The following is a 12,844-nucleotide window of genomic DNA, read 5'->3' on the forward strand; positions in this document are numbered from 1 at the left end:
AAGCAGTAGTACTCATACCCCCCCAATCTGTCAAGCATCTGATCAATAAACGGGAGAGGGAAATGGTCCTTCCTCGTGGCTGCATTAAGTATCCTATAGTCTATGCAAACTCGCCACCCGGTCACCAATCTTGTGGCTATCATCTCATCATTTCCACCTTGTATAACAGTCATCCAACCCTTCTTGGCCACGACTTGGGTGGGGCTTACCCAATCACTGTCAGATATCGCATATATGATTCCGGCTTTCAACCACTTCAATACCTCCTTTCTGACCACCTCTTGCATTATCGGATTTAGCCTTCTTTGATTCTATTCCTTAGGCTTGGATCCTTCCTCCAATAAAATTCTGTGCATGCAAACAGTAGGGTTGATTCCTTTGAGGTCCGAGATGGACCACCCTATAGCTCCCTTATGCTTCCTAAGCACGCGCATCAGCTTATCGAGTTCAGTAGGAGTAAGTGATGAAGAGACAATTACCGGATACGTCTCATTCTCTCCTAGAAAGGCATACTTGAGGTACGAAGGCAATGGTTTAAGTTCTTCCTCCTTCTCTTCTTCTTCCGCCGGATCTTTGAGTGGTTGAAATTTGTTGTTCCTTCTTTGAATCTCTACACCAGAATCAAGGGCTCCCACAAAATGAAGTATCTCCTAAGTGAGCTCGGGCCCTTGCAGATTTTCCGAAGCTAGCATGGACTGTGAAAGGCATTGCTCCAATCTGTCCTGTCACGAGATAACATGGGCTACCTCTCTCACGCAGTCATCAACCACCTCGATCATTTTGCACTGCTTGAACCTCCAAGCATCCTCATCATCATACCTCAGCATAGCGTCATAAATGGAGAATGTGATGCTCTCCTCATTCAGTCGAAGAGTGAGCTCTCCCTTGTGGACATCAATAAGTGCTCTCCCTGTAGCTAAAAAAGGTCTACCAAGGATAAGTGGGACATGTTTATCTTCTTCCATGTCTAGAACCACAAAGTCGGCTGGAAAAACAAATTCCCCGACCTTGACTAGGATGTCTTCAACAATCCCCTTCGGGTACGACACTGTTCTGTTCGCCATCTGCAGTGAAATAGTAGTGGGCCTGAGCACTCCAATCTTCAACTTCTGAAAGAAAGAATACATCATCAGATTGATGCTTGCACCCAGATCACATAGAGCTCTTCCCTCTTGACAATCTCCTACTATGCAGGATATGGTAAAACTCCCGGGATCCTTCAACTTGGCCGACAGCTTCTTCTGAATAATGGCGCTGCATCTCTCAGTCAGATTAACCGTCTCATATTCCATCCATCTTCTCTTGTTGGAGGCCACATCCTTTAGAAACTTAGCATAACTGGGCATCTGCTGTAATGCCTCTACCAAAGGAATGTTGATTTGCACCTTTCTGAATATGTCCAAGAACCTCAAAAACTGTGCATCCATCTTCTTCTTCTGCACCCGTTGAGGATAAGGGATCCTCACTTCAGCAGGAGTGTGAGTTGCAGGTGTTGTAGATGGAGCTGGAACTGCATTCTCCTTAGGTGGAGTGGTGACCTGAATCGTCTCCGTTTCATCTTCCTCAACTAACTCCTCCTCTTCAATAGGCTTCTCTGCTACTTTCCCTTCATTCGCTGAGGGCATTGAGGGTCCCTCATAGCTCGTCCCACTCCGCAAGTTAATAGCTTTGCAGTCCTTGGGGTTGACAATGGTGGTGGAACTGAATTTTCCCGGTTGAGTAAGAGTACTCACAGTCTGGAAATCTGGCTGATCTGAACATCAATGTTCTTCAAATGAGTGGCCATCCCTTGTACATCCGTCTCGACCTTCTCCATCCTCTGATTGTTCTGCTCCATGACCTTGTTGGATTGTAGCATAAAGGACTTGAGTATGACCTCTGTGGTCATCTTCTTGGGGTCGTTCACCATCCCATCAGTAATTGTGAATCCCGGAGGAGGTTGCAGGGCATTATTGGGGTTCCCATAAGAGAGATTGGGATGCCCCTTGTTCCCATACTGGTTGTATCTGTTGGGGATAATCGCAGCGGAAAATGCAAAACAAATAAATCCACATAAGAATCTATTTAGGTGATTACGTGGGTCGATTCAATTTCATGCTTGAACATGTAGAGACATATAATTGCGCAATTAATCACATAATTTAATTTAAATTATGTTGTTGAATACTTACAACAATGATTCTCCAAAGAATCGAAGTGGCTTGCTACTTCTCCACGTGTAGATCTTGAAGTTTGATTGTGAATGCAAGACCAAAGATCTTCTAACCTATGACCCTTAACTCTATAGATCTAAATTCCTTGTGGGAGGAATCTCTTAGAAATTATAAGAATCTTGAAGGATAAGACAAGAAAGCCAAGTGTGGAGGCTAGGGTTTGTGATAACATTTGTCTCTTCTCCTTACATTCTTATTTATAGAGTTTATGATGGGCTAGGTTAGGGATCTATGGGGCTTGGATTGGGCCTCCCCCATTGGATCTTCTTTACTAATTAAATTATAACCCATGATTTAATATAAGGCCAATGGAATATTTCTTGTGCCACTATAGAAGAAATATTGACCGCCCATCCAATCCGTGATTACAAGCAATCCGGGTTAACCTCTTTAATATATTATTTTCCGTGTCTAAGACTTTCTATATCCATTAATTAATTTGTAGTCTGCTATAGACTTTAAATTAATTAATATCTTTATTTCCAACAGTTTGTCTAGTACGAGATGTATATTAAAAATATACTTTTCCTTTTCTATTTATTCTTGGATTAAATCCAAACCGGCCGGGTTTCCGAATAATAGAACTTCTCTCGAACACCTTTTGGGGATATAGTCAAACCGCGCAGGCACACGATTCAATGTAATAATAAAACTGACACCATACTAGTTATTAATTACTACTACCCAAGATATCAGAAATATTGGGTTACGAAAAACCCGCACCTATTGATAAGTCAAAGCAGCGTATGATTAAATAACGTGTGTCCTATATTATTACAAAGATTAGGAAATATTAAATCTCCAAGACATCGTCTTACAGTAGATAGCAACAAAGACGTCTTTATACTTTAGATCCATTCAATGCTATACCACACTAGTGTCACTAGTCATTCTCAAGGTAAAGACGACTTTTCGGATGGACACTGCAACCTTTCACGATAGGTAGCCAAAGCCTATCTAGGTTGTGAAAAAGTTTTACTTCTACAAGGTACCGGTTGGGCCACCTACTGTGATGACCTGTTCCACGACCCAACCTTCAATGTAGAAGACTTAGACTGATTTTACTTTCCGGCACTTTAATTATATAATTTAATATATAATTAAATACGGTCAATACCCATTAAAGTAAAATACACAGTGTGAAGAAAACATTTATTATTCTCATTAAATGAAGAGTGTTTACAATATACAAACAATTTATCAAATTCAAAAACTCGAAAAATGCTTTTTAGTATATATGTTCCAACAGTATCCTCCACTATTAAAGTTCGGGCGTGAGTTGTTGTAATACCTGTTGCCCCCTTGTTGCACATAATTCGCATCCTCCATATTTCCTTGGGGCTCTTGAGACGGTTGCCCCATGATATGACCATGAGTGCTAGACATCAAGTGTTTTCACCTCGACGTGAGCCATGGATTGATTGGGGTCCAAGGAAGAGAGTGAAGACGTGCCAAGGATTCAATAAAGCTAGAGGGTCTCCCGAGGATGCGAGGAATAGAGAAGTCTTGAATTTGAGGACAAATCCTTTCCAAGAAGGGGAGGATGATACGAACATGGAAGCCGTGCGTCAAGGATTTCAACTACAGCTGGATTCAACCAGAAACCATCCTATCGAGATGATATCCGAAAGCTATTAAACTACCACCATCGTCTTCTTCTTGGAAACAGCTTCGCGTGGGTATCTTGCAAATCTCAATCGGAGTCCGAATGAGGAAGTTATTGTGGTTTTACAGAAGTCGCGCAGAACCGGCGAGGAGAACACCCGGGCGGGTGTTTTTCACCCTGCAATTCACCCGACCGGGTGAATCGCCCGAGACTTAGTTTTTGAGGGCCTTTTTCCACATTTTGGGCCCTTAGTATAAGTACCTTTTGGTGTCATTTTTCATTCTAGATTGCGATAAGATTGTGATTGAAGTTATCTCCCTAGTGAGTTTTTCCTCTTTGAGGAATGTATCCAATTCCTTCCTTGAAGGTTGCTTGTTTCAATTCCATAGATTGATTCAAGTAGAAGTATGCGTCGATGGGATGTATCCATTGAGTAGTGGAGCCAAGGGGTGATATAGCTATTGAAAGTTGCCTAGGGTTGTCTCCATCTTTTTGGTTAAGGTCCTACGGTTGTAGCTCTTTTATCTCATCATTATACACATGCTTTCCATTCCTAATCTTCCATCCTTTCTTGTTTAGATTCAATTTTTGTTGGTTGGATCATCTATTATCTTTTGTCTTGTATTGATAAATTGAAAATAGCATCACAAAAATAGTTAGATCAAGCATCATAAATGGATAATCCTTGGGAAATGGATCATAAAATACATGGATCCTTATCATTTGGTATCTAGAGCCTAGTACCCACTAGGTGTTTGATCTATTGTTGCTTTGGGTTGGGTTATTTTTCCTTTTGTTCTTTGTTTTGACTCTGTTTTTGTTGGGATGATCGGACTGATCAATTGTGCTTAGATTAAGCTGAAATTTGGTTTGTATGATCTATGTTATGTGACCTAGCTACCTGCAAAATTTCATCAAAACATTCCTTCGTTTGCCTAGTTAACTGTGGAGATTAACATCATTGCCCTGTTTTGGCATAGTTGGGGAAAACCATACAAAACCTATCAAATTATCAAATCTGACTATATATGGCTATTTTTCCCTTGATCTAGACTTGTTTGGGAATCTATCCACCAAAATTCATCCAAATTGGGCTGGGGGATCAATACCAAAAAAATTCATAAAGATCAGCCAGATTTCAGCAAAAAGCTTCATCCCATGTCTTGTGTTCGTTAGTGTGTGTGTTTGCTCTAGGCCTAGTTTTCCTTGCTTTCATATGTTTAATCATTATTACTTTGGTATTTACTACTTGGTGTCCATATGTTCTTGAGGTGTATACCTTGATTGAGTTGTCCGGGCGCCAAAGAGTGGGAATTGGATCGAGAGTGTATGATACTAACCCCACTATATTCTAAACCTACCGAGTGACGTTGGTGAGTGACTTGGGGGGTGTTGGGATACTACATTGGGGTGAGTTAGCTTCTCAAATATCTCTTTCTTAATTTTACTAATCTCTAAGACTAGTCCCTAGTCTTTGTTTTTGTGTTTGTAGGAAACTTTGATGCCTCCTATGACTTGATCCCACAAAATGGGGGACATCCACAAGGAGGAAGTCGAGAAGGGCGCGGACTCAAGTAGTTCCAAACCCGAAGGGGATCTAGTGAGCATGATGTCCCAAATGATGGAAGATTTTAGTCGTGCTCTCAAACAAGAGATGAGAGGATGGGATGCCCGATTGGATGCCCGGAGGAAGGAGTTCGAGACCCAATGGAAATCCAATCAAAACACCTTGGCTGGAGCCTTAAAGGGGTTCCGTGCATCAAGATCCGTCACTCCTAAAAGTGACCATCTACATCTCAAAGCTTCCGGTATAGAACATATTGTGTCGAGGGGCAATGGAGGCTATAGGGAGTATGATGGCAAGGAGTGTGGAATGAATGGTGATGATAGAGGTGACTATGAATCAAGGTACCATGAAGATGGACTTGAGAGGAGAAGTAGAGAGAAACGAGCTCTCATGTCTCATGGAGAGTGTCATTCTAGGAGGGTGAGAGATCATGTTAACCATAAGGGGTTTGAGAGGCTAATTGAAGAAGAAGTCCCATATAGAGCTCAATTGAGGCCTACCTACCCATATGGTGGTGTTGACACAAACCAAAGAGGTAACTCATCAAGTCATTTGACTACATCCTCTTCTTTCCATTTCTCACATAAGCCGCTTGATGTATATGGAAATGTCTCCTCTTCAATGAGCTTAAACCAATTTAGTAGAGAAAAAGAACGAGAGAGAGAGAAAAGGCTTGAGAGTGAAAGTGAGTCTAAAAAGCCAAGAGAGCGTGATAAAAGACAAGAGTGTGAGGTGCAAAAGTCAAGAGAGAGTGGTGTGGGCGAGAGAAAAGAAAAATATCAAATGAGAGAAAAACCACAAGCACAAGTGAGTAAAGGGTGCTTGTTAGATTCTAAGGCCTACCTTGGGTGGTCACCAAATGATCCTTTGCCTCTTTCCCTTGGTGAGGAAAATAAGCCCTTACCCACTAATATTTCTTCTATGTCTTTTTATGTTGATGAATGTGTAGGAAATTTAATTGAAGATATGGAAGTGAAGCACCAAATTGTACATGCCCCCGGAGAAGGACCAAGAGGAACAAGGGCAAGTGGATGAACTCCTTGCCCAAGGTTCAAGTGCACTATCCTTGTCTCCTTGTGATGCTCCCTTGCATATGATTACACTAGAGAAGTCACTTTGTGTTGATAGATTTGTTATTGATGACTTGTGTAAAAAGTGGTCTCATGAGCTTGAATCTTTGAATGCTAAATCTACCTTTACACCATATATTGATCCTTTCTTGATAAGCCAAAGCATTGAGAGACATGACATTTCTCTTATGGATTCTACCTTGAATGTTGGAGTGACTTCCTTTTATGCTAAGATGCCTAAGCTTTCATTTGTTGGTAATTTTGAGCTTCATGAGTGTGCGGCTGAGAATAATAGGACCAAGAGGAGTGACATGGATAGTGACTTTAGAACTTGGCGTTTGCTATGTTTTCATTTCAAGGTGGTTAAACCCTTCAATGGGATTGGAGTGTTCTATGGCCGTTTTGTGAAAGATTTTTCCGCTCATATGTCTCTTGAGGATGATGTTGTGAATGTGGGCATAAAATTGCATTGTTCCCATAATTGTGGTCTTGTTTTTATATTATTGGAGGAATTGTGTAAGGCATATTTGATAAAAATCTTATGATGCGTACTATGACTTTACACAAGTTACATATGCATGATGTTGTGCTTATTATGATCCATGTGGAGCATAAAGATTTATGGATACATTATGCATATGCTTTTGACCACTTTTTGAAATTGTTGAAGCAAGTGAGTGAAATCCATTGTGATGAACTTTGTTTGTTGAATGATAATCCTTCTTGCAAACTTGATGTGTGTTGTGATGAACCACCTCTATATTTTGACCAAGAGTTTGTCAATTTGTGGAAGAGAACTTCTTATTTGAGCAAGAGTGGTGTGTTAATGATTGAAAATGATTGTTCATTGCATGAGCGTGAGAATAAATTTTTTATGCTTAGTCTTCTCTTGATAACTTTCCATTTTGCACTATATGAGGACCCTTTCTTGTATATGCCTAGTCTTGTTGGGAATGCCAAATCTTTTGTAAAGATGTTCAAGAATTTGGAAATCATTTGTATGAGGATGGTCAAACCAAATAGAAACAAGGTGCTTGGGGCATGTGTGTTTTGGCATGTTGATTGCTTTTATTGCATGTCCATCAAACCATTCAATGGAGTTGGAATATTTTATGGTCTATTTGTGATGAACTTTATATCTAATGGCTTTGTTTGGGACTACATTGTGAAGGAATGCCTATGTTTATTTGCACCCACATCTTGTACCTATATTGTGAGGTTGTTTGAGTTATGGTATGAATGGTATCTTGATGAGTTTGTCTTGATTCCTAATGGGTGGGATTTGGACATGAAAGGATTCATTAATTTGTGTTCTCATATTTATTGTGACTTGGCCTTGAGCTTGAGGGAGCATGAATTTGGAGGTCCATACAACGTCTTTGGTGTAGTATTGTCTCTTAGAGCCGTTAGTGGTCTTAATCCTTTTCATCATACTTTGATATTTGATTTACTCTTTTTCCATTTCATAGGTGTGCGGAATCCGGATTTGAGGGCAAATCCTTTCCAAGAAGGGGAGAATGATATGACCATGAGTGCTAGACATCAAGTGTTTTCACCTCGACGTGAGCCATGGATTGATTGGGGTCCAAGGAAGAGAGTGAAGACGTGCCAAGGATTCAATAAAGCTAGAGGGTCTCCCGATGATGCGAGGAATAGAGAAGGCTTGGATTTGAGGTCAAATCCTTTCCAAGAAGGGGAGGATGATACGAACGTGGAAGCCGTGCGTTAAGGATTTCAACTACAGCTGAATTCAACCAGAAACCGTCTTATCGAGATGATATCCGAAAGCTATGAAATTACCACCATCGTCTTCATCTTGGAAACAGCTTCTCGTGGGTATCTTGCACATCTCAATCGGAGTCCGAATGAGGGAGTTATGGTGGTTTTACAGAAGTCGCGCAGAACCGGCGAGGGAGTCCAGAGAGAACACCCGGGTGGGTGTTTTTCACCCTGCAATTCACCCGACCGGGTGAATCACCCGAGACTTAGTTTTTGAGGGCCTTTTTCCACATTTTGGGCCCTTAGTATAAGTACCTTTTGGTGTCATTTTTCATTCTAGATTGCGATAAGATTGTGATTGAAGTTATCTCCCTAGTGAGTTTTTCCTCTTTGAGGAATGTATCCAATTCCTTCCTTGAAGGTTGCTTGTTTCAATTCCATAGATTGATTCAAGTAGAAGTATGCGTCGATGGGATGTATCCATTGAGTAGTGGAGCCAAGGGGTGATATAGCTATTGAAAGTTGCCTAGGGTTGTCTCCATCTTTTTGGTTAAGGTCCTACGGTTGTAGCTCTTTTATCTCATCATTATACACATGCTTTCCATTCCTAATCTTCCATCCTTTCTTGTTTAGATTCAATTTTTGTTGGTTGGATCATCTATTATCTTTTGTCTTGTGTTGATAAATTGAAAATAACATCACAAAAATAGTTAGATCAAGCATCATAAATGGGTAATCCTTGGGAAATGGATCATAAAATACATGGATCCTTATCACCCCATCGCCATGCAGTCGAACTTCATAGTTAATGCATCCAGCTTGTCAGATAAGGTGCTCATTGTATCATGATCCGTGGTATAAGCCACCCTATGCACCTTACTCCTTTCGTTGCTCCATCCTTCATCACTGGATGCAAGCTCTTCAATCACCTCTAACGCCTCCTCCTCTCCTTTCTTGAGAAGATTACCTCCCGCGCTTAAATTTAACTTCCGTTGCGCTTCAGGTAAACATCCCTTAAAGAATGTAATAACCTGCACTGTTGGGGACATACCATGATTGGGACACCTCTTCAGCAAGGCTTTGAATCTCCCCCATGCATCTCTGATAGTCTCCGCAGGAATCATCTGAAAGACAATGATCCCGTGCTGCCTCTTAATAGCCTCACTAGGGGGATAGAACTTCTCCAGGAATTTATGGACCATCTGGTCCCATGTTCTAATGGACCTCGGTGCCAAACTCTCTAGCCAATCTTTCGCTGAATCCTCTGAGGTAAAAGGAAACAGTCTCAGTCGGATCTGATCATCTGTCACGCCATTCATCTTCGTTGTGTTGTAAATCTGAATGAACTTGGTAATGTGCTTGTTAGGGTCATCTGAGGATTTGCCCCTAAAAGTAATGTTTTCCGCCATTTGGATCAGTCCTCTTTTCAGCTCAAAGGTGTTGGCGTCGATATTATTGTGGACTAGTGGGTTTGCTATTCCCTGGTAAGCATATTGATTTTGCACTGGTACAGCTGGTGCACGATTGACCTATTGGCGCAACTCCTCCAGCAGTCGTAAAAGCTCAGCATTAGTGGGAGGAGGGGGTGGTGTATTATTTTGAGTCAAGTTTTTGGCGCCGTTGCTGGGGTTATCGTAGGAAACAGCAAGCAAGAGTATATCTTATCCCACAGAGACAATTTAGTGTAAACCCAAGTACCACGAACAAATTTCAACTACTATCCAGACGATCCAGATTTTTGGTTTGAAACTAAAACTACTAAAAGCATATAAATCAAAGATTAAAAAGAAAAACACTTAAACAAGAGAACAAAGAAGCAAGTTGCAGAAAATGATGGAGGAATATGCAGAATTCAAGGATCCGATGCACAACTCATAGCCTAACCCAATTGAAATTACATTACCATTTAAAGTCTCTAGAATTGTTGAACCAATCACATATATGAATTTAACCCTTTCCCAAGGTGAGAAATCCGCAGATTAAGTGTAACAATCGAAGTCCCCTTCTAATTCTTAGACTTAACTCCCAAAAGATTGATTAGATATTTCACCTCCCGATTACTTTAAAGAACCCTAACACTACCAATTGGTGATCAAGCAATTGACAGGAAAAAGCACAGAAATAAACCAAACAATCACAAGAGCTAGATAAAACGAAATCAATTGGATTAAAACTATGAATCAATGGATCTTCACCAAGAATTCTACATAAAAGAAATTTAGCTACTCATATTCATGGAAGAAAACAAGTCTAAACTAAAGAATACAATGGAAAACATGATACGGAGTACAATTGGCGGAGGAATTGAAGCTTGAATCTTCAATCTTCTTCCAAGAGTGCTTGAGAGAGATGGTTTGTGTGTTTCACGGCGGTAGAGAATGAGTAGAGTTGCCCTAGCTTTTCTTTCTTATTCTCCTCTTTCAGAAAATCGCGTTTCACAATAGAAAATCGCCAGAAATACGTACCCGGCTGGGTGGAATTATTGTACTGGAAAATCACCCGGCCGGGTGGGACTCTTTCGGAACTCTCTGGAATTGCGCAGGCCAAATTGTGCCACCCGGCCGGGTACAATTGTTGTACTGTAAAATCACTCGGCCGGGTGAGACTTCTTCCGAGCTCTCTGGAATTGCGCAGGCTTTTAAATTCCACCCGGCCGGGTGGCTTTTTTGCACAAAACCTCACCCGGTCGGGTGAGACCCTATTGCACCCCATTTTTGCCTATTTTTTCTTAAACACTCAACAAACACGTGAACTCCAAAACATATAGTAATTGACTGGAAATAACCATTTTGAGCACAAAAACTCAACAATTAAGCATATCAACACACCAATCATGACACTAAAATACGAGTTTGTCATAGACGTGGTACCATTTTTGGATTTGGTGTGAAATAAGTGGACAATATGAGATTTTATGTGGTACTTTTATATGTCGATCTTGGTCTTTTTATGTATACACTCTTGGAGAAAAAGGAGGGTCGTGGAGAAGCATAGTAGTTCCGGAACTAGGCAGCTCTATACAACAACGTCTTGTAGAACGACTACAGGTTGCTCAATTTTTGAATGGAAATCTTCATTGGTTGGCATTTAATTTAGTGGGAATCTCCTAATCTGTTGTATTGATCTTGAAATTGAGGTGTTTACCAGTTTTTCTCTTCCTATTCCCAATATATTATATTTTTCTCAGCTACGTGTTTTGGAGGATCGACTACGCTTATGTTTATATGATACTTCAATTGATTGCCATATTGTTATTTGGAGGATGAATACTAATTCTTGAATTAAAGAATATGCGTTCAACAATCTATCACACATGTGTGGACATGCTTACCCACTAAAAGTATTGGCAAGTGGTGACTTGTTGTTTGCGCAACAACTTAGTAATGAACTATTCGCCTACTCAAAAAACACTCAAACTATTATAACAAATGGTCTTCTTCAAGGATATAGAGCGGATTCTTGCAACATATCTTATTACACACCACACTTTTTTTCGCTCACGACATTGGGAATCGACAATGTTGAGTCATTAGAAGACATATTATTTTCTAAATCACAAGATTCAAACTCTTGTTGGTCTCTGTTGACGGAATATTTTGTGAGTTAAGTGAAGAGAGAATAGAGTAAGAGATGAATATTCAGTAACTTATAAAAGGTAAATACAACATTTTCCTAGGTTAAAAAATAGAGAAAAATACATGCGGGCTATATGTCTATATGAGGTGGGCCATTTGGACTATTAAGCCTATTGTGAAAAATAGAAATGATGGGCCAATTTTTTTGGTTTAACATAAAAAAATACCGAGCTCAATATTATTTTATTACTTTCGCATTCATAAAATTGATAACTAATAATTGAAATAACTAAATGGTTAATTTGGTTATTCCTACTCAGGTCGTGGGTTACTCAGATGCCCGCTGAATTTTGTGTCAACCTATTTAGGTCGTGGATTACTCGGATGCAGACTGATCAAGATGAATTTTCTCAAGGTTGCAAATTCAATATATACACTATCAATCATACATAGTATCGACATTGTAACCATATGAAGAATATTTGAAAAACAAATGAAAAAGATTTTAAAAATAGCCATCCAAACGCTATTCGCACGGTGCATGCGAAATGCGATTTGGAATCGAATCAATATAAGCATTCTAAGAATAATAAAGACATGTTTCTAATCATAATAATATGAGATAATATGGCTAAATTTATTAACCTAACTTTGATAGCTTTCAACAGTTAATATCTCATACTCCCTCCGTCCCACTTAAGATTACACGTTTATCTTTTTAGTTTGTCCCAACTAAGATGACACATTTCCTTTTATGGAGACTTTCTCTCTCCAATTAATACACCCAACCACTTTTTCTCATCTCTATTAAAATATTCATCTTTCTTTCTCTCTGTATTTTAATACTTCCACCCACCTTTTCTCTCTCCAATTAAACACATTAATCAATAACTCCTAAAATCCCGTGCCGGCTAAGCAATGTGTCATCTTAGCCGGGACAGAGGGAGTATATAAGATTATAAACGATTTAAAAACATGTTTTAAATCATAATAATACGAGAACAAATGACTAATTTAATATAGCTTTCAAAAGTTCATATTGCATAAGATTATAAGAATTTACGATCTAATTTTCATATTTCATAAGATCATAG

General features: G+C 39.8%; 1 protein-coding gene across 1 annotated transcript; it reads right to left on the minus strand.

Annotated features, from left to right (window-relative positions):
- Positions 1-311: 311 nt before the first annotated feature.
- LOC125221153 (uncharacterized) lies at positions 312-1,346 on the minus strand. The gene is made up of 2 exons (XM_048123279.2): positions 747-1,346; positions 312-650 (listed from the first exon to the last, which is right to left on the minus strand). The coding sequence occupies exons 1-2, from the start codon at positions 1,344-1,346 to the stop codon at positions 312-314; spliced, it is 939 nt and encodes a 312-aa protein (XP_047979236.2).
- Between the last annotated feature and the right edge of the window lie 11,498 nt (positions 1,347-12,844).

This window comes from Salvia hispanica, chromosome 1, assembly GCF_029641045.1.
Source record: "Salvia hispanica isolate PSC_SH4W2 chromosome 1, Shi_PSC_v1, whole genome shotgun sequence".
NCBI lineage: Eukaryota > Viridiplantae > Streptophyta > Magnoliopsida > Lamiales > Lamiaceae > Salvia > Salvia hispanica.

Bases quoted from the DNA above. Each gene is read 5' to 3' on its own strand.
- LOC125221153 (XM_048123279.2), bottom strand. From the start codon at position 1,346: ATGCCCAGTTATGCTAAGTTTCTAAAGGATGTGGCCTCCAACAAGAGA. The intron at 651-746 runs GTAGCCCATGTT...GAGCTCACTTAG, and splicing joins TTGATGACTGCGTGAGAGAG to GAGATACTTCATTTTGTGGG.